We start from the raw sequence: 20,857 nt of genomic DNA, 5'->3' as shown, positions 1-20,857 counted from the left end.
GTCACTGTCTTTTGATAACCTTGATTGTCCTGACCTGCAGCTGACCATGGGTGCAGTAATTGTGGAAGAAATTAGGGTGGCTGTAGAAGCAGCCACCGGATTCCGGTGTTCAGCTGGGATTTCACACAATAAGGTATGTGTGTAACGCATCAGCCTGATTCCTTCTGAGTAGCAGAGTCAGAACGTGCTTTAGACGCTTTCCTATAGACTCTGCCAAGCCTCCTATAGAACATGAGCTGAGTGGAGAATGCAGCCATGTGGGAGCACACCTTGAGGGAAGTTATAGGACAGATTGGAAGGCGAGGAGACTTTTTTTTCCAAGAGATGTGGCCTATGCAGTCAGCACTTGGTTAATTTACTGCCTGGATTCCTGGTGTACCCTAACGAGTTAGCTCACTAGGAGGAAAATGGTTTTAAGTCTTCCAGAAGAGTTTTCTTGAGGAAAAAATAGATCTTAAAGAAACCTCCACATTGATTTTTAGGCAACAGTGGCTGTAGCCAGGAAATAGTTTTTACTGATGCAAGTTCTGAGAGACTTGGAGGAAGGAGAATACCAGTTTGGGGCACTGAGGTGAGTCAGGTTGCTTTTCCTTTTTCTGGTCACTCAATCTTTACAGGTGCTGGCCGCGCTTTGGGTGATGCTCGGCTAGCTGCTGAGAGCAGCCACCGGAGCACTTGGTGCATGACAGCAGCTGCAGAAACAAACGGACTTTGGTCAGCAGGGTGGTGTACTGAGAGCACCTAGCAGTAGTTTTGTTCTTTGTAAAAGGGGCTTATCTGTATGGTTATGACTTAAAAAAAGTTCTGAGTACAAAAATAAGAAAATAATTAGGACTAAATGGATGCTTTGGAACTTAAGGAAGATAAACTTCATCTTAGACTGCTGCAGAAACAACTGTAACTATTATCAGCTGTACACAGGTACTGGAGCTAGTTCTGCACCAGCTCACCTTGAAACTAGAGCAGACTGTGAGGCAGGAATGAGCTAGCTGAGCAAGATCACCGGTATAGAAATTTCCAAGTGGAAGGGATGTTCAGTTTGCCTTTCTGTTCTCTTTAATCAAGAATAACAGAGAACATCCCTGCAATCCCTAGGAGCTTATCCCAGCTTCCATTTTCTATTACTGGATTGACTGATTGATTGATTGATTTATTATTTTCTTTAAGGGACTAAGGAAATAATGATATACTGTGCTGTCCCTGAAGAGTTTTATATCCATACCAGCAAGCACAATGCAGAGATTACCAGAACCTACAGGTGGCTGTGCAGAACATACTTCCACAGCCAGCTTACCTCTGTAGTTGCAAACCTTTTCTGCAAAGAATTAAAATGAGTGCTAGGTGCGATCAGTAAACCACCCTGCATCTCACACAGCAGGAAACCTTTTATAGCTGCAGCATCAAAGACTTGTTTGTGTCTGCAGCTGCTGTCATGCACCAAGTGCTCCTGTGGCTGCTCTCAGCAGCTGGCTAAGCATGCCCCAAACTGGTATTCTTCTTCCTCCAAGTTGCTGGGATTATTTGTCAATAAAAACTATTCTTTGGCTACAGGTGCTGTTGCCTAAAACTCAGGGTGGAGGTTACCTGCTTTAAGCTCCTGTTTTTTCTAAGGAAAACTCTCCTGAGGGGTTTTTCTTCCTAGTGAGCTAATTTGTTAGAGTATGCCAGGAACTCGTCTCATAAATGAAACCAAATAATTGAATGAGGTCTTTGGAAGCATCTGGAGGATGCATGGATTTATCAAGAACCGCTGGTGCCGAACTTGTTTATGTGCCCTCTTTGACAGCATAAATGGCCTAACTTACAGGGGAAACTGCAGATGTGAGGTGTTGACCTTAAGGTTTCAAACGTACCTCACCCTGAGTCACATAAGCTGATGGTGACACATGAGCGAAACACAACACAACTGAGGTTATCTGAAAGACTTGCATCTAGCTGAAGAAAATACTGTTTTCCATAATGATTTGGTTCAGCGAGTATACTTGAACTGGGATGTTTAGAGTGGGTTCCGTCTGAGGTCTGCCAAGAGCCAATATTTTCACTGAAGCCTATGGAGAGGGAACAGCTGTGGAAATACAGGTGATGCTAGGTACAGATGGAGTTCAGGGTGTGAGAGTTCTGGGAGATGAAATTAGAGCTGAAAATTCTGGGCTTGGAAAAGCCCAGAAACAGTCTGAAGTCACCAAGCAGTGCTTTTTATGCTCCTCACCGTCTGTTTTTGTGGTTAGTAGGAAAAAAAGCAACCGGCAGGCTTTTGGTTAATTCACAGTAAATCAGGAAGGAGCCTGGAGTTATTGTGGATAAGCCGCAGAATGAGTCAGTCATACAAGTGCTCTTGTGGAAATGGCAAAGCCTGCTTCAGCATGTGCAGATTAGTGAAGGTGTCAGAAAAAGTAAATTGTTTCTCCCCATGAAGTCTTGGTAGCTGGTCCAGCTTGCAGCACTTTATGAACACTGTGGGTAAGCTTGGAAGTGAAACAAGAAGAGCTGAACATCTGGAAAATGACTGGATATGAAAAGTTGAAGGGATCTTTGTCTAGAGAAGAGGGAGAATGTAGATAAATCTGTAGAAGAGGCTGTTAACAAATGTCATAGCTCAATAGGCAGGAAATAAATTTTGCTTAGTTACAGGACGTGTGGTCAAGCAGTGAAAGAGGAAGTTATGAGACTTATTAAAAAAAATCCCAAATGCTTGGCTAAACTTAATTCAAGGTGGTTTGCGTATTCCTGATCCTGTAGTAGATTTAGAGCGGGAGGAGGAGCTGTAGAGCAGATAGGCTAGTGAACATCCCTTCCAGGCTAGAAATTTTGTATTTTGCAGATTTGCTTTTGCAGCATTATGTTGCTGTCGACCTCGCAGAGAGACAGTTAAAATACTGACATTGAAAAAATCAAGACAAACACAGAAGATGAAGGAACAAGATATTGTGAGAGAAAATAGCCCGGAGAAGGATTATGGGGATGCTCTGAAAGCTCTAGCATGCTCGCCTGATGGAAAACTAAGCCAGCCAGAACAGGTGATAGACCCAGATTCCCTAAGCTGTGTGGAGCGGGAGTCCAGCCCTTTGCAGAGCTGGAAGTCTTGGAAGCAGCAGTGCTTTCAGAGCACCCAGCCAGTGCATGCCAGGGTACTACTAGGGGAGCAAGCAACGGTGCAACCTGCACATCCTTCCTAGCAGCTATTCCAAAGGCAACTCTTAGAGGTGATACTGCACAAGTTGTTAGGTAGAGTCACAGCCAAGTCAGTGCAAAGTTTGTAATAACAGTGTTTCCTCCCTCTCCTGTGTTACAGACACTGGCAAAACTGGCCTGTGGGTTAAACAAGCCCAACCGCCAGACGCTGGTATCTTCGCGATTTGTCCCACAGCTCTTCAGCCAACTGCCCATCAGCAATATGTAAGTACTGGGGAGCTGCCTGCTTTCATGCAGCATGAGGCTTAGGCTGAGCTGCTCTGTGGCAAGAGCATGTATTGGAAATGCTGGTGCTGTGCTTCTGCAATCCAAGCTTTTATCAGGAAGAGCGCCCTGTTTGTCTTCATTGTCATGGTACTTGCTTCTGTTGGTTTGTCATCATTGCTTGTGTGAGCAGAACTAAAGTGACTTGGGGGTAGGAAACTGTTCCTTGGCCACCTCAACAGAGAACAATTTTATGGTAATTGATAGCAGCCAACAAAGGCTTTCATCTCCACAGTAACTGCTCATGAGTGCTAGTGGCAAACAGTGTGGAAATCCTGCCAGTAATCCCTCGCGTCTGTGAGCTGCAGTTCGGGAGGAGCATGCTTGGGAGCTGCAGCACTGCCAGTGAAGGGACCATACTTGAAGAGCCCACGAGCATCCTGCAGGCAGCCTTTCCCTGGGCAGAACTGTGCTCAGGATAACGGCTGGGGCGCACAGGTGTAAGCTAGGAGCAAATGTGAGCAAGGAGGCCATAGCTGTGCTTCAGTGTGAGTGACAGAGCTGTGCTCCCAGAGAGCAGATGCGGTTTGGTCTTCAGCATTCATACAGTGCACAAGTACTTTTTCTGCTGCAGGGAAGAGTTATCAGGACCGCTGCTCCAGAGGAAGGAATCCCTGGTCTTGCTCTCCAGACCTGCGTGGCTGCTCTCTGCCTTTTGTGTCTCACTGAGGATGGAGAGGTGGGAGTGTGGGGAAAGGTCCTGTCTGTGTAGGAGGAAGCAGGAAGTGTGTGGGGCATTCTTCAGAGCATGGTTTGGGATCACATTTTGAAGGCAGAGCTGAGGGAGAAGCACTGAAACTGTGAGCCAAGGAGCAGTTCCCACTTCCAACTCCTATGTGTCCTTCTGCTATGAGAAGAAAAGCTGTTGTGTACCAAGTGTTTCCTTTTGTCCTGCTAGTTCCTGACTGCTTATAGCTGTCCTCATCTAGGGACAGCTGCTGCAAGATGACTTGGCATAGTCTCCAGATGATGCTTCATTTGTGCTTTCTATTTTTCTTTCTTTCTCTGCTGTAGCCGTAACCTGGGAGGCAAGCTTGGCACTGCCATCACAGACATCCTGGGAATAGAGTACATGGGGCAGCTGACACAGTTCAGTGAGACAGAGCTCCAGACTCACTTTGGAGACAAAACTGGGTAATGATAAACCACTCACCACAACTTGGCTCTTGGGAGGAACTGAGGCTTCCTTCTGGTCACAGGTTGTTCTGCTGTGATTAGAAAGGTTGGAAGGTAAAACTCTTCATGACATCTTTGAGAAGCATTGGTCTGGCAGGCCCACAAACAGGTTTCCAGTCTTGCCTGCTTCCAGGCACCATCCTCTGGATAATGTTTTGCCTGTCAGCCAGCTCCTCTGCCTTCCTCTACAGGATGCGGTCAAGCTGTGGAAGAGCTCCCTGCAGGCTGGGAAGCAGGCCAGCCTGGCAGTTTTATTACAGAGGAAATTACAAGGCTGAACTGGAGCCTGAAACATCATTTCTGGGCCTAGAGCAGTGGTTGGGGTGCCCTGCAGACTGGTGAACTGTTGCCGCTTCAGAGGAAGCGGTGGCGGAGTTGTGCTGTCAGGCAGTTGTGGCCTGAAGGAAGGCTGCCTGTTCAGCTGCGGCTGCAACTGCAGAGCTGGGGATGAGAGGCAGCGTCACAGCCTGCACAGAGCTGAAAGCGTAGCTCAGCAGAAGGCTGACTTGCTGCCCAGTGATGCCTGCCTGTCTGTGGCTGCCTTCACCTCATGCTTCCTCTGTGGCTTTCAGTTCCTGGCTCTATGACTTGTGCAGAGGAATTGAAGATGAACCCGTGAAAAACCGATACTTGCCCCAGTCCATTGGGTGCAGCAAGAACTTTCCTGGGAGGACAGCTCTGGCCACGCAGAAGGAGGTAGGAGAAGCCTACACCTAGCACAAGGCTCGGCCTTCCCACTGGAGAAGATGAGAACACTAAAGCTGAAACTAGTTTGCAAAACTGCTGCTTTTCTGTGTCACAGTGCCCTGAAATGCAGCCTTGGGGCTTAGTGGGAGGAGGTGGTTTGACAGAAATTGACAGTTGTGACAGAAATCCTCTTTTGACAGAAACGCATTGATGAACTCCTGCACAAAGAGGTCCAGCCTTGTTGTAATTTCCACAAGCCAAACTGTGGGCCTGTGCTGTTAAAAAGGTATTAGTAGTGTCAAGGTTCAAGAGCTTGGTTGCTAGAAAGAGGGTGACTAGCCCAAAGAAAGAGAGAGGATCTACCTTACCTATTAGCTGTGGAGAGGTTCCCACAGGGCTATAGGGAGATGCAAAGAGAGATCCAGGGCAGAGGACCCAGATTACTTGGCAGAGTCTAGTAGTAATGCTGCAGGACTTAAATGTATCTGTAGTGCCCTGCCCCCAGTGTTGAATCCTCACGTGGGCTGATTGCTGCAGGAGTACTCCACATCTGGGGCCTTGTGATAGTGTGTGTCCATTCCAGTCTGATTCTGTTCCAGCATTGCCCCGTGTGCGGAGTGTTGCGCTGGCCTGGTGGCAGCACTGTGAGCAGAGGCCCAACCTATCTGTTATGCTGTTTTGTCCAGGTACAGCACTGGCTCCTGCAGCTGGCCTTGGAGCTGGAGTCCAGACTGATCAAGGACAGGAGCCAGGTAAGGAGAGGCACAGGGACAGCGTTCTCCCCACCGGCCTTCAGGAAGCCTCATGTCACGTCTGCACCATGAGCTGTTTGCAGGAGGCCGAGGGTGGTGGGTGGCAGGGGAGGAACTCTGCTTGCCCTCAGCTGTGTGCCTGTGTGCTGAGGTGCCTCAAGCAGAGAGACGTGCAGGAGCACGGCTGAGAAGGATGGTTTTGCCCCAGAACACTGCAGGACTAAGGATGGTCCTTGTCCCATGCTTTAGGATGCAGGGACATGAAAGCTGCTGCTCCCTTGCAAGGTCTTTGCTGATGCAGCTCTGCTTGTGCTGTGGGCTGTGAGAGGAAGCAATACGCTCAAATCCAGATGGCAGACTGCAGGCCAGGGCGAGACTAATCTGTCAGCTTCATTGCTGCAGGGGGAGCAGGAGAAGGTGCACAGCTGCCTTTGAAGGAAAGCAAGGAGTAACTGCTTACTGTTCTGTGTGGCACAGCTCTGTATCTAATCCCTCAGAGATCAGGACAAGCTGCTATCAGTCACACGGCATCATCGGAAGGTGGTAGCTGGGTGGAAGCTGAGCAGCGAGACGGTGTTCTCGGCCTTTCTCTCCTGCTCTTTCCAGCAGGTGTCGCTTGAAACACAGCTGCCTCTTCTCTCTGCAGAACCACCGAGTGGCCAAGCAGCTGATGGTGGTCATCCGCATGCAGGGAGACACTCGGGTGTCGCGCTTTTGCGCTCTGTCCCGCTATGATGCCCAAAAGATGTGCAACGACGCCTTTGCCCTCATCCAAAACTGCAACGAAGCTGGGACTCACCAGGCCGCCTGGTGAGTGTGTTCACGTCCCTGTCGGGGGTTGCTCTGCTGTGGGAGGTGCAGGATGAGCCAGGGACCTGACAGAAAGGAAGAATGTTACGCCAGCTGGCAGGAAAAGTGATCCCCAGCACACGGGGAGTGTGGCGACCTCCACTTGTTAGTGGTAGGGCAGCTGGGAGAGCCTGGCCTCTTCCTAGCCCCGCATCTGGCGAAGCACTTCCGACTTCTGTACTTGGAGCAGATGATTGCTTCTGGCAGGGAGGTGTCCAGCTGGAGCCCTGCCAGGCTAGAGAAGCTAGCTAGGCCTTGCTTGTCTCTCCTAAGGACGAAGGTGCTTTTTGGGAGGAGGCCGTTGGGGCGAGAAGGAAAACTAAGGTGCAGAGCTCCCATATTCAGCATGACTTCCTTCCTTCCTCCTGCTCTGCAGTGAGGCCTGAGGCATAATTAAGGCAAGAAGGTCCTGCCTGTTGGGCTCCAGGAAGGCTGCTGCTCCCTTGAGACCCTCTCACCTTGCCTGGGGGTCTCGCAGCAGCTCAGGCTTGCAGTGGACTGAAGCACAGGCTGGCAGCTGGCTGCCCCCGCTCTAGTGCCATTTCCTTCAAGAAATGCTGTTCTGGGGAGAGGTTTTCTGCTCTGCCCAACGCAGCCTGCTATGTCTGTGAGAATCTCTTCTGGAGGTAGCAATACTAACATTTTTTCAGAGGAACATCTCTCCCACCCCTTGCCACATACCTGGACTGCAGTTCTCCTGTCCCCTGCCTATGAACATTTTATGTTGCTTAAAGTTTTACCTCAAAAGACTTCTTGCTTCCCAGGCTGGTGTCCAAGCTGATGTTGGTCTGTCCTTTGCAGGTCTCCACCACTCATATCAGTGCTTCTATCGGCCAACAAGTTCTCAGAGCCTGCCACGCTCCTCTCTGCAGGCATTGCCACCTTCCTGACGAGTGATACCCAGCCTGATGGCACTGCTACCACCAGCCAAAACACCACATCTACGAAGAGGCCCAGGGTAAAGTTCTTTAGGAGCCCCAGCAAAGAGCTTAGGCAGAAGCCAGCTAATGCTATTGAGTCATTCTTCCAGAAGGCAGCAGAAAGGCAGCAGTCACAGGTGGTGGCAGCAACCAGTGGGCCTGCTGCTACCACAGCAGAGTCACCTGTGCCTGGCTCCCCAGAGCTCCAAGAGAGAGAAGACGATGGACTTGCCTCTGTGCAGCGTGACCTGGAGTCCCCTGTGAAGCAACATCCCAGAGATGGCAGCCCTACTTCTCCTTACAAGAGGCTTCCCTGTGAGAAGTCGCTGTCTGATGCTACACAAAAGCCCCTGACTCCACCCAGGACCTTTCTGAAATTAGAGCCAGCTGTAGAGGGAAACGAGCAGAATTTGCCACCCTCTCCTGAGCTTGCCCCACTCCCTCCTGCCTCGCCAGGGGACCAGCAGCGCTGTGAGAAGTGCGGCCAGCACGTGCTGATGTGGGAGTTCCCAGAGCACATGGACTACCACTTTGCTCTGGAGCTGCAAAGCTCCTTCCTGGAGCCCAGTGCTCCCACAGTTGCAGCAACAGCTCCCAGCCCAAAGGCTGCAGCTTCCAAGTCCCCTCTTGCCAAGGCAAAGAACAAGCCCAAACCTCCAGCAGGATCTAGTGCAAAACGACCCAGAGAAGGTGTGACAAGAACTTTAGATTTTTTCTTTAAGCGCTTATCTCCATAACTCCCTTGGAGTTTTTAGATACATGGTGTTTTTAAAGAAATGATGTTTTTAAATACAAAAGTTTTTATACTGCCTGTCATGTTTTAATGCAGAAGAGTCTAATAAATTATCTCTAAGCCAAGAGGAACTGGAACTCGTGAATTGCATACCATGCTAGATGTGCCCAGTTTAACTGGTGACAACTAGCTTGCCTCTGTCTGCTTGGTGCTACGAGAAGCTGCACTGTACTCTCACCTACACCTCCTGTCATGGGTATTTCCAGAGTGTCGCTGCTCAGGAATTCTGTTCCCACACCTTTCTGTTCCTACTGTAAATGCAGGCAATGTAAGCACAATGGCTTATCCCCAGAAATCTCCAGCCAAGCCTAGGCTTGAACCTCTATCCAGTCACTTAGCATGAAGCCTTCTCATCATAGCGATTCTCACTGGGCTGCAGTTGTAAGCCTCACCCTTACTGTATAACATATGTGGTAGTTTAGTTTCGTGCTTCCTCCTTCCTTCTCCACATGGAAGACATAGTTGTTTTTTTTTTATCTCCCCCTCCCCCCAGATTACTGTTATAAATGGTCTGGCAATTCCCTCTCTGTAGCAGTCCAATGCATGACGCTTATCACCAGCTCAGGAGTGCAGGAGAAAGACTGCTCCTGTCAACTAAGAGCTGAAGAAGCTGAAGCTGCTGCACCAGCACAATTTTTGTTAGGCTTTTTGAAATCTGAGCACTGATTCCTGGTAATTGGTATTGACACTTAAACAGGCCACTGCTACAGTCTCATGGAAGGGATGGAAAACCTGCCAGTCACAGAGCTCTCTGTAAAAGCTTTCCTCCATGGCAGAGAGTGTATAACCACATTTTCTTCCTCCTTCCCAGACTCTGTGTCACTCTACACACAACTTGATGACAGGTATCTCCTCTGCCAAATTACTTGTTGAGCTCTGGGCTGTAGTTCACGTCAGAGTGGCTGTCCCACCACTCCACAAATTGTAACAGAGCCAACAAAGCAGAATATCGTGGGGTGGACGAGCAGGCACTGAGAGGGTGAGACTGGCTCCAGGGCAAGAGATGTGCTCGCCTACACATCTAGACAATGAGCTGCTTGGAGCCCAGCAGCCTCTTCCAGAAGTGCTGCTGCCAATAATTTGAACTCCATTCTTGGTGCAGGGGGGAGGAATGTGCCACGTCAAGGCAGCACTGGGTGGGGTTTGGAAACACAGGTTGCAGAGAGTTTCATCAGCTGCTGGCTTCCCCTCCCTGAGCACAGGGAGAGAGGCTTTCAGGCAGCAGATAATGATGCAAAGTGCAGCTGTGTTTGCATGTGCTGTTTCTCCTTCTCTTCTGAACTCCACCATCCTACTTGCAGCTGTTGAACTGCTCTCCTTCCAGCAGACAGCCTGTGCTGGGAAGCTGCTGCACTGCTGTCAGTGAGAGTCTAACACTTGACAGCAGTTAGTGTCAGACTTCAGGAAGCACAAGAACCTCATTTTCGTGCGTGCAGCTCTGCTGGTAATCAGCAAAGGAAAGGAATTAGGGAGTCACTCCCATTAATGACAGCCCTCACGTTGCAAAGTGACAAATTTTCCAAAGTCCTCATGTGAAGAGAAACAGCAACCAGTCTGGCAGGGTTGCCTCACGCTCCTGTGACAGTGGCACGTCTCATTTCCTAAGCGTCTGGCAAGACTGGACTCTGCGGATGCCGCCACTTGACACAAAAACAAGTTGACAACGGGCAAATCCTTTCCATGACACAAGTCACCTCCACAGGGAAGCCCTTCTGCCTGTGCTTGTCCCAACTACCTGTTCTCATGGAGAGACGACAGTTGCAAACCCCTTGATAAGGTCAAAGCTATTTTAAAAACAAACCACCAGTTAGATGTGTGCCCTAAAAAGCATCCCTTTAATTAGGCTCTGGGGGAATTTGTGGCTGCAAGGAAGTACTTGCCACAGACTGTTCCGCCCACAACAGCCTGAAGTGCTGTGACGTGGCTGCCTGTCACCCCAGGCTGCACACCCAGGCATGCTCAGATAAGCCTGGGAGAGCATGGTTGTAAACAGCAGCGGGCGTGCATTCCTTCCACACCACAGGATGGTATTTATAGGGCTGAATGCAGGAACAGGAAGCTTAGGAAGGGGTGAGGGGCAGCCACCTTCAACCGTGACCCAGCTGCAAGGGCAGCGGGGCAAGAGCCCAGCTCCACCCTTGCTCATTGTACAACTCAGCCAGGAAGCTCAATAAAACATCTTTATTCTGTACATTTATATATAGATGCTTGAGGAAACAGGGACAACCCCCAGCACTAGAAAAATTCAAGACAACAAAACAGCAATTATGAAGAGCATGGCACCAAGAACAGTCATGCCATAGGTGGCAGGGATGAAGTGAGACCAGCCATTCGCTGTTTCAGAAAAGGTCACAGCACCCCATGCCCGCTTTGGGCCTTTGGAGTGTGGACTGCTCAGCCCCACAGGCACTGCCTGTGCCAGCAGCCCAGAAGCAGAACTAACTCGTGGTGGAACGGCTGTTTGGGTGTCCAAGTGCTATTGCAAGCCCTTGCCTTTCTCTTCAGTCAGGGCTGGCAGGCCACCACGCCATGCAACAGGGCTGGCTGAAGGCCTGTTGCTCTCAGCTGACACATTTGGTCTAACAGTCAACAACAAAACCAAAAGCCTATGTACAGCTCTACAGCCCCTGCTGCGAGCGGCCTGGAGTAACAGTCACACAGGGGAGCTGCATGACAAGTGGGTGGGAGACAAACGGGCTCCACTCTTTGTGCAGAGACTCTTTGCTGGCAATGCCAGCGCTCCTCTTCATAACAAACTCCAGTGGCAAGAAAAAGAAGTCTTCCTCGAGGAGAAACAGAAACAAAATCATTCCACTGTCCAATCACATCAAAACAACAGAAGTCACATGGTTCTGTGTTAGTCACACAGCCTGTCCTCCTCATACATTAAGGCAAGCATGTGAGGAGCAAGCTGGGCTAGGCCCCAGAACAACCACACCAGGGAGCCCACTGCAAACCACTGCTGCCAACGTGCAGGTGACAGCTGTGGCCAAACAACCATGGGAACAACCTGCACTCACCAGCACAGGCCCTGGCCATGCTCTGCTCCACAGAACGGCCTCCTGCCCAGCTGCAAACTCTGCCTTCACGCCATTACGTTGGGAGGCTGCGCTGCACGGAGCAGCCACGGCTTCCCAGGAATCAGCAACTGGGATGCTGAAGCAGTGTGTACATGTGAGTGGGGAACAGGATGCTTGTCCAACAGTAAGACACTCAAGATTGGTGTAATGCAAAACCAACACACAAATGGACACACAGCAGATTAAAGCCAACCAAAGTTAAAACGGTTAAAAAGTGTCCTGAACGCATTTTGAGAGGTTCAACCAAGCCCCTGCTGTGGGTAGCAGGGCCTCTTCCATCCCCTGCCCAGAGGGATGACTCAGGAGAAGACTGTTACCAACTGAGTGCTCAGAGTGCAGAAATGGGACCAGATCTTGTGTCAGAGACGGAAAAACATCCCTTCACTGCTAGTCTTCAAGGGTTCTGCTCCTCCCAACCAATAATTTCCAAACAATAAACAAAGCCAGAACTTGCCTGCCCAGGTCTGCAGTTGCCTCTGATCTATTCTGAAGGAGGGCAGAGTAACGAAAGCTGCAGGCGATGTGTAGAACGTGCTTAACTTGCCCCACGTATGGCACTGAATGCAAGAAACTCTCCCAGGCTCCATCCTAAAATGCGAAGGAAGGACATCCGTGCCAGAATGGGACAGCAGCAGCTCCAGGCACCACTCAGAGAGCCACAAGAGCTTCCATCCTTCTCCCTGGTTGCTGGTGAGTGGAGATCTCTCTGACCTAGTGGTAGTCAGAAGCTCAGCTGTCCAGGCCCCAGGGACTCCTCCAGGCCATTTTCTTTGGCAGTGATGGCTTGGAGGTCAGTGACATGCCCAATGCCTTTGGTGACTCCTTCACGGAAAAGCAGTTTGGCTCCAATCTTCAAGTATTCAGGATGCTTGATGAACCTGAAACGGACAACTGCCTTCTCTCCTGTCCGCAGCTTGTCCTGAAGATAAAAAGGGGAGAGCTTAGACCCATCTTCAATACTAATGCAAGAGAGGTGCATGTGGATGGTAAGATGAGGCAAATGAGCAGGTTGCCTCCCTTAGACTGTATGGCTTGAGCCCTTCCCATTATTATATGTGTAAGGGGAGACAGGAAGACACAAGGTCTGGAGAATGGAGAGTTTGCTTCCCTTCTCAGTCTTGCTCTAACAAGCCACAAGTCATGTGGCTTGTTTTTATGAGGAGGGAATTCTTTAACGTGTTGGGAAGAAAATCAACGAAATAGCAAGGATAAAGAGATGGAGTGTGCTCTTAGGAAAGGACAGAGCTACTCAAGACACCAGTAGCCCCCAGGTTTACGGGAACGCATGGTGGAATCCCAATAAGCCCCAAAGGGAGGTTTATCTTTCTCCCCTTTCCTTGCATGCTTACCTTTCCATGTATCTTCTCTACAATAGCAGTCTGTCGCACATTCCCCACGTGCACTGTCACCTGAAACCCTTTCCGGAAAGTCGTGGCATGGAACAACAGCACGATCTCAGCTTCAAACACTGAGCAGATGGTGGGGTTCATTTCTGGGCTCACCATAACCATACCCTGCACAAAAACCCAAAGCTCAGACCACTTACGGGCAGTCCTCTTGTTTCTGAACAACCCCCCAAACCCCAAACACTTCTCTACTTTGGGACTTGGGCTTGCATCCCATTCTCAGCCCTGTACTCATTCCATTTCATACCCTGGTCATTTCATTCCCTTCCAGCAAGTTTCCTGCACACATCTCTATTTTGTTCCCATGCTACAAGTGGGGGATCTGCAGGGAACCCTTCAGTCCCACTCACTGGACCAATGAGGAACCTGGCAAAAGGAGGACTCACCTTACGCAGCAGGGAGCGGTCAAAGGATCCAAGGGCCAGCGTGGCTGCCTGCCCAGCCCGCAGCACACGGCAGGCAGAGCGGTTGCGTTGGATACTGCACACTTTCAGCCGGAGGAACTTCCCGTCATCAGTGGGACCAACCACCAGGTTCTCCCCTTCTCGGCAGATCCCGCTGCCCAGGGTAGAAAAGCAGGACAGAGTTTGTCAGGAGACAAGGAAGTAATTTCACCCTCCAGGATCAACCTACACAAACTCCATGGGGCCCAGGAGGCAAGTGTCCTTGGACGCTTACCTGGGACCAGCTATCAGAGATTGCCTACAGTAAGAGCAAAAGCCACACTGTCACTCCTAAAAAGACCAAGTATCCCTCAGACAGGGGCCATTCCGTCTCCAGTGCTCTGCCATGCCACATCATGTCTGCTGGAGAATCTGCAAGCTACAAGTCATGTTCCTAATCCAGCAAGTTTAGAGCAGACTCTCTGCTTGCCACTACATGGCCAACAGTCTGCTCATGGCACCACCCAACACCCTGTAGGGCTTTACCCTCACTTGGCTCGGTCATCCGGCAGCAGTCAGGATGGAGCCTCGCACTGCTTCCATCTGCAGCGGATGCTCTAACCTTGTGGGAACTCCAGCAACCATTCACACCCAGTCTTGTCTGCCTGGTCTCACTTACCTCGACAGAGTTCCTCCCACAACAGTCCCCACCTCTGGCACAGTATAAATTTCATCGACCTGAAGCAAGGGAACAAGAATAAGCTGTTCAGACAGCTGCAAAATAGCACTCCAGAATGAGAACAAAGTGCCTGCCCCTTGCACCTTGGAGTGAGGTGAGCTCTCTGCTGGTCATCAGACACAGTCATGAGCTCCCATGAGCTACCTTCCCATTGGAGGAACCTCTGCCTTTTAAGTGACAATCTGAGAAACAATTTTATCCCTGAGATAGGCATCCTTGGTTAGGACAGAGACCAGCCTAGCAGGCTTTTTCAAGGACTGGGTCCTATATTTTAATGTCTCCCAATAGTCCAGGAGTTCACCACATTTAGAGGGAAAGTCTTATGAGGAGAGGCCGAGGGAGCTGGGGGTGTTTAGCCTGGAGGAGACTCAGGCAGGACCTCACCACTCTCTACAACTACCTGAAGGGAGGTTGTAGTCAGGTGGGGGTCAGGCTCTTCTCCCAGGCAACCAGTGACAGAACAAGAGAGCACGGCCTGAAACTGCATCAAGGGAGGTTTAGGTTGGATCTCAGGAAGCACTTCCTCACGGAGAGGGTGCTCAGGCACTGGGATGCACTGCCCAGGGAAGTGGTGGAGTCACCATCCCTGGAGGTGTTTAAGGAGAGGCTGGATGTGGCACTTAGTGCCACGGTCTGTGCGATGTGATGGTGTTGGGTCATAGGCTGGGCTTGATGATCTCAGAGGTCTTTTCCAGCCTCAACAATTCTGTGATTCTGTGATCTCTCCCCATGTTGTCCAGATCCCCTATATGTTTGTCACATGTCACAGAAATGAGTGCAGACACTGAAAACAAACCACCCTTACGCACCTGAAACTCTGTGAGTTGCTGCATTAGTTCTTCCTGCTCTTTACTGTTGGTCAGTGGAGGGAGGATGTTGAGGAAGACTTTTAAGAGATCCAGGTTCTCCCCAGAAACACTGGACAGTGTGAAGATTGGGGTGATGCTGTCAGACACAAATAGACAGGAATAAGCAGAAAGGCAGAGTGCAGGTGCAAAAGGTGGTTGGGATTTTGAATCTATTGAGTCCAGCAAGAGGACAGAGACTACAGTGATAAATGGTTGGAGGAGGAGGGCACATAGGCTAGGTACAACTCTGCAGTAACCTCTGCCTCAGTGGTTGGTTGAGGCACCAGTCCCCTGCCAACCCACACTTCTGTCACGGAGAAGTAGCTCCAGTGCAGTCTCAGGCATCTGATGCTCCCAGAGCCTAGAAAAAGTCCTGAGAGGGGAAAATGCTTTCATGGAGAATGTAAAGGTAGGAAACTTGACAAAAGGCCAAGATGTTCAAGATATAGTTGTTTCCCCTGTGGTCACCCTTCCCTGGCTCCGCACAGCAGCCCAGTCTGAATTGCCTGCAGCGAGTAGAGGGAAGGAACAGCCCCTTACTTGGGAGACTGTGCAAACTGCTGCGCTGCTGTAACAGCATCGTCATCTGAGTTCACGAGCAAGGGGAGCTTGTTGCAGCCTGGCTGCTTCAGGATTCGCTCCAGCTGCTTCACTGTCCGTTCCACGGTGGCTTTAGAACACAAGTCAACTTTGCTGATGACAATGAAGAAGGGGACCTTAAGGGCCATGGCCAAGCCCAAGTGTTCTCGCGTTGTGCCAGCTGCAGGAGATAAGTGAGAATACAGGTGCAGTAGTAGTCATCATTGCTGCTTTCTTACGTGACAGCTATGTCTCCTGGCTCTCCTACAGACCCACTCTAGGGGTTTCACCCTGCTTAGTTCATCAGGCAATGGAAATGCAAAATTATTATTTTAAACAAAACCAAACACAAGTCCAGAAAAATAAACACCACCATTAATGTTTGTGACTGATTTGTTTGCTTCAGAAAGATGCAGTAGTTTTCATTCTTGGGCTAGTGTTTGCCAGAAAACAGCCACAAAAACATCAAGGAAAGATGTGGGAGAACTCCAGCTGCCTTTTTACAAGGCTTCAGGATTCAGCACCCCTAAGAATACTTCAAAGTTGTTATTTTTATTTTTCTGCTTGCAAACACAGCCTCAAATTCCAAAGCTTCTCTGTCCAGGGTACAGCTGAATGCAGTATACAGCTGGTAAGAAGATCCCAGCTCTGCTCCCCTCCCAGGCACTCATAGGCACTGGCTTAGAAGAAATCAGAGTAGGCTTCCAGACTAATATTTTTTTCTGCCAGCTGTTCCTAGCTAACAAAGGCCTAATCCCCTCATTTTCCATTTCTCTTCACACACTGCTGTCAATCCAGGCAGGCAGGGCAACACTCACCAATGCCGGTGTTGGCACTAACCACCAGCATTGCAAAGTCTGGGCAGTAGCTGGTGAGGCCAAAGATGGTTGTTTTCAGATACTTGTGGTGGCCAGCAAGGTCAATGAAAGTGATCATTTTGGAAGAACTCTCACAGATCTCTTCTGCTGTTCGGGAGTCACTGTAATTTACCACCTGAGGAACATAAAGACTCAGTGAGAGAAGCCCCAGTGGGCAAGTGAAGAAAACCCAGCTCTTATCTATCCCCTTTGACCTCCTAATTAGTGAAAATAGATCATTCACCACGGATGAAAGAACCAACGTCTGTTGCAAACGGACAAGTAGCACTCAGGTTAAGGGACACAGAGCTACAGGAGACAGAGCAGTGCCACCTCTTTCCTCATGTCCCACTCACAGTTTTAACAGGAGGGCAGTCCTCCAGCTTTCTGAGTTTGGCAGCTCACTCTCTCACCTCTCCTTTGCTGTTGAAGCCGAGGATCTCAAAGCTGATGCTTGATGTTCTTCCTGACTGGATTTCATGGAGATGCCGAAAGAGGTTGAGGCGTGCTCTGCCCCGCCCGTTGTCCAGCTCTCCTTGTGTTAGGACACCCAGCAGGGTTGACTTCCCTGAGTCCACATTCCCCAGCACAGCTACTCGCAGGTCTAAGAACTACAGGAAGAACAACAGAGAAAATATGAAACTTAACTGCTGCTGTGCTGGGTGTGCATGAACACTACATGGCAGTGAAGATACACCTCAGAGAGTTTCCTTCCACGATGGACACGGTGCAGTGTAATCTTGCTCAGATTCTGCTCTTGCTTGCAGCAAACCACTGCCCAGGAGTTGTGATACACTCTCTAGAGTTGTGGTCTGACACATCAGGCTTTGGTATCACAAAAAAGGCCATTTGCTGCAGCAGAACCTCTTGTTTGCACACTGGCCTGCATCAGAACTGTTGCCTAGAAGTGAAATAATTTCTCACCACTGATCCGGGCAATCTCCCCTACTGGTATCTGCCTTAACCACAATCTTTGAGATGAAAAGCATTGTAATTAAGCCTCCCTCTGGCAGCTCTTTAAAGCATCTGCTCTGGGCCAATCTATGACAAAGTGCCTCTAGGGTTTGGGCTCCCATCCCAAAAGGAAGCTGCTTGTGTGAAGCCTCTAAGTCCTCAGGAGGAGAGAATGGCCAAATCGCAGGTCCTTACCTGCTGGTTGTCAGGCACCTTTCGGACAAGCACCTCCGTTATCTTCCTTGGAACGTCGCTGTCATAATCGACCTCCCTTTCCCGCAGCACTGTAATGTCAGCGCCAACCCTGCCACGAGCACAAAAGGACAAAGTGAGACACGCTTGTACTCAGCAGCTCTCACACCTCTAGGATCACAGCTGGCAAACTGGCATGAAAGCTGGAGAAGAAGCCTTAAGCTTCCAGCCGATATAACAATATAACTGCCCTAATATTTCCAGAGCCTCATGATGAGGGCCTTTCAGCCATACAGAGGCTTTGTAGAATGGAGCCACAGGCTCCTCAGCCGACTCCTGGGGCTAAGCCTCTCTACTGCTGGAAGCTGTTTCTGCCTCCAAGTCTTGTAGATGAAAGGGAACACATACTTCTCTGCCATACGGCGCAGGGTCTTGAGCGAGGCACGCATCTCCTCCTCTGAGAGGCCCACCAGCAGGCCGTTGTCCTCCACACCGATCTGATAGACGGCCTCACCTCGGCCTTCCTGTAGTCGCCACTTCATCTGTGTCACCAGGTGCTCAAAGCGATATTGCGAGGGATTCACTAGCTTTAGCTGTTTAACAGAGGGAGTAATTACAGTCTGGATGCAGAGGGAATCCCATTTGCTCAAGCCAGCAACTCCCTAACTCAACATCATGAAGCAATGCCCCCAACTCTGACCCATCTCTAGAAAACACAGCCCATGTCAGCATCTCCACAGAAGCCATACAACAGGTGAGAAAAGGTTTCACACAGGTGCACATATATATGCTAGAAGAACTTTTCTGCATCTTGCCAAAGGGATCTGTACCCTGCCTGCTGTGGGGTAAAGACAGGACTGTGGGACCTATCTGTGACACAGGAGCCAAGTAAGTGCAAATGGCAAAACAGCCACAAAAATGTGACAAACTGTTATCGGGGACACCTGCAGCTCTCTCTCTTAAAAAGAAGATTTCAGGAAGAATAGTGGGTCTTATGTTCTTAAACAAATTCTCAAAAATGAATACTGAGTTCAAACTCTTCTAGCTCGGCATACTGTGTATTGCTAGGCACGGAGAGACACCGATGACTAATAGTTCAGTGATAGTTCAGTCTGAATGGATAGTTCAGATAGTACAGTGTCCACTTTTCTGTCCCTTCCTTGGACATGTGCTCCATACGCTGTCTTTGGTAAAGTTACTCACTGCAAAATAATGCTCTGGGACGAAGACCTCAAAAGGCTCACCTTGTACTCGATGTTCCCATCTTCAGCCTGGTCAGAGAATGAAACAAGACAGAAAAGTTAGATGCTATGCCAGCAGGGACTTCTATAGGCATCAGCTGCCCAGATACTCTCCAGCTCATGCTGACAGTTTCAGAAAGAGGGAAAGTGGCAGAAACATACTGTTGGGTCACAGCCTCTTCTGCCATTCATTCCTGCATTCAACTAGAACTTACTTTAGGTTTGTTTCTGCTGTTTGCATCCCACATCATGAAAACCAGAGGACAAAACTAGAGAGGGACACAGTGGGTAATACTATTTTGAGGGGAATTTTTTATTGCCAGTAAAGAATAGGGCCAGTCTAATGGTTACAGAGAGAGTTCCAGTTTCAAACATGCCAGCAGATGATTAAAACTCTTCCCCTTCATGCATCCATGACCCACAATGCCACTCACAGCATCCCACTCCCACTCTGTCCAGCAGCTTCCATCCATCCAATGCGCATTGGAACAGGGGACTGGGAACAACAGTCGCTGCCTCCTCTCCTGCACACTGACACTCTCAGTTAGTTTTTCTACTACTCGATTAGTTTTTCACTGACTCCTTTCCCTGTCCTTGCTATCTTCTCTCTGCAAGAGAGCAGCACTGCAGACATAAGGAAGCCACTGACTTCTTTGCAGCACAGCATGCTGGCCACTGCCACTGGTTCTAGACAACCAGACCTGATCAGGATTGTCTGTACTCAATGTGCTCAGAAGAATTTTCTCAGGAAGGGCTGTTGCCAGCCTGGGCTGCCACAGAAAGATCGGCGTACTCATCAAGCTCACTCCAACCACAACAGGCTCCAGATTTCCAAACAGAACACATAGCCAACATGGAAATAATTTTCCCACTGATTCGATCTAAAGATTGCTGAGAATGGGCTGATGCCTTCAGGAAGCCAAGTGCTCTGGCAAACTAAATAGGGCTGCCAACACTAAATGCTTCCTCCTCCTCTGGACACAGATTTGCATGTCAAGAGAGGCAACAGCCCTCTCCTTGCCTTCTAGCCCAGCTCCTAACCACAGCGGTGCTTATGGTGGCAGGACGCCAACAGGAGGAAGTTCTGAACTGTCAGCTCAGCTCCTGAGCAGCAGAGCTACGCAGCGAAGAAAGGGTACTTGCAGAAAGTTTTTCTGTCTTACCACCTACCAACTTTTCGGCCCTAAGAAAACACATTCACATATTGCACTATCGTCTAAATAAGGGAGTGGGTCTCTTTCACGGCAGCTGAGACTAGAAAAGCAACAAGCCTCGACTTGCTGGGCCACACACCGTAAAGGGTAGCCAGGGAGAGCAAGCTGTGCTGAAACGACAGGGGGCTGCCCAGCCTCCAACTGAAAGGAACAAAAACTAAAATGCGGCTGCAGGGGACAAGCCTGACTGCGGAGAAGATCTAACAGCAGCAAAGTGTTGTTTTCCCTTCTTGCCAAGAGTCACAGCCCTGCCTTGTGGAGGAATTGCTCCCTCCCAGCACAGGCTCTCATATATTTCACAGAAGGCTCACTGAGAGGAGCCAAGCAATTGACTCTGGGGCAACGTAACGCTCCCCACAGCAACAGTCCTATCAGTGCCATGCCGACTGCCTGAACTAACCAACACACTCACTTACTACCAATGTCATTTCTTCCTGCTGCAAGAGGCGAGTGCCTCACACTCTGCCAGGACCATCTGCACCTCCACGTAAGAAAACAGTCGCCAAATTAGCCGGGAAGGGAGTTACTAGAACCTGCTGAGCGATGTCTATGAGTTTGGCAGCTGGCAAGCGCCTAACACCCACCAGACTGGCTCTCAGGGAGCGATGTGGACGAGATGCTCGGGACTATGAGTTGAGCGAAGCTTTTTATTTCCGAAGTTGTTCAGTTCCCTGACGGCACAGCACCCGCGGACGGACGCCGGGCAGCGAGACACCACTAATGGGCGGGGT

The 20,857-nt window shown here is 49.8% G+C and overlaps 2 protein-coding genes across 2 annotated transcripts; one reads left to right on the top strand and one right to left on the bottom strand.

Annotated features, from left to right (window-relative positions):
* Positions 1 to 4: 4 nt before the first annotated feature.
* On the top strand, positions 5 to 8,577 carry POLH (polymerase (DNA directed), eta; the record flags this gene model as incomplete). Its single annotated transcript, XM_009874783.1, has 7 exons — positions 5 to 133; positions 3,293 to 3,396; positions 4,471 to 4,590; positions 5,205 to 5,328; positions 6,006 to 6,071; positions 6,718 to 6,881; positions 7,722 to 8,577. Coding segments are annotated over 7 exons (1,563 nt in total), but the record flags the coding sequence as incomplete, so codon positions are not given.
* A 3,765-nt stretch (positions 8,578 to 12,342) lies between these two features.
* GTPBP2 (GTP binding protein 2) lies at positions 12,343 to 18,936 on the bottom strand. Its single transcript, XM_009874781.1, has 11 exons — positions 18,916 to 18,936; positions 18,080 to 18,264; positions 17,675 to 17,783; positions 16,939 to 17,136; positions 16,487 to 16,661; positions 15,630 to 15,849; positions 15,051 to 15,186; positions 14,182 to 14,240; positions 13,506 to 13,677; positions 13,063 to 13,227; positions 12,343 to 12,632 (listed from the first exon to the last, which is right to left on the bottom strand). Exons 2-11 carry the CDS (start codon positions 18,211 to 18,213, stop codon positions 12,435 to 12,437), a joined length of 1,566 nt encoding a protein of 521 aa, XP_009873083.1. The 5' UTR covers positions 18,214 to 18,264; positions 18,916 to 18,936; the 3' UTR covers positions 12,343 to 12,434.
* Positions 18,937 to 20,857: the final 1,921 nt, after the last annotated feature.

Source organism: Apaloderma vittatum, unplaced genomic scaffold (assembly GCF_000703405.1).
Source record: "Apaloderma vittatum isolate BGI_N311 unplaced genomic scaffold, ASM70340v1 scaffold17028, whole genome shotgun sequence".
NCBI lineage: Eukaryota > Metazoa > Chordata > Aves > Trogoniformes > Trogonidae > Apaloderma > Apaloderma vittatum.
The sequence above is the reverse complement of the archived record's forward strand: the minus strand, read 5'-3'. Positions and strand labels throughout refer to the sequence as shown.

Coding starts and splice junctions, on each gene's coding strand:
- GTPBP2 (XM_009874781.1), bottom strand. CDS start 18,213: ATGAAGTGGCGACTACAGGAAGGCCGAGGTGAGGCCGTCTATCAGATC. Junction 17,137..17,674: donor AGGTGCCTGACAACCAGCAG/GTAAGGACCTGC, acceptor TTCTTCCTGTAG/TTCTTAGACCTGCGAGTAGC. Junction 13,228..13,505: donor ACCGCTCCCTGCTGCGTAAG/GTGAGTCCTCCT, acceptor GTTTTTGTGCAG/GGTATGGTTATGGTGAGCCC.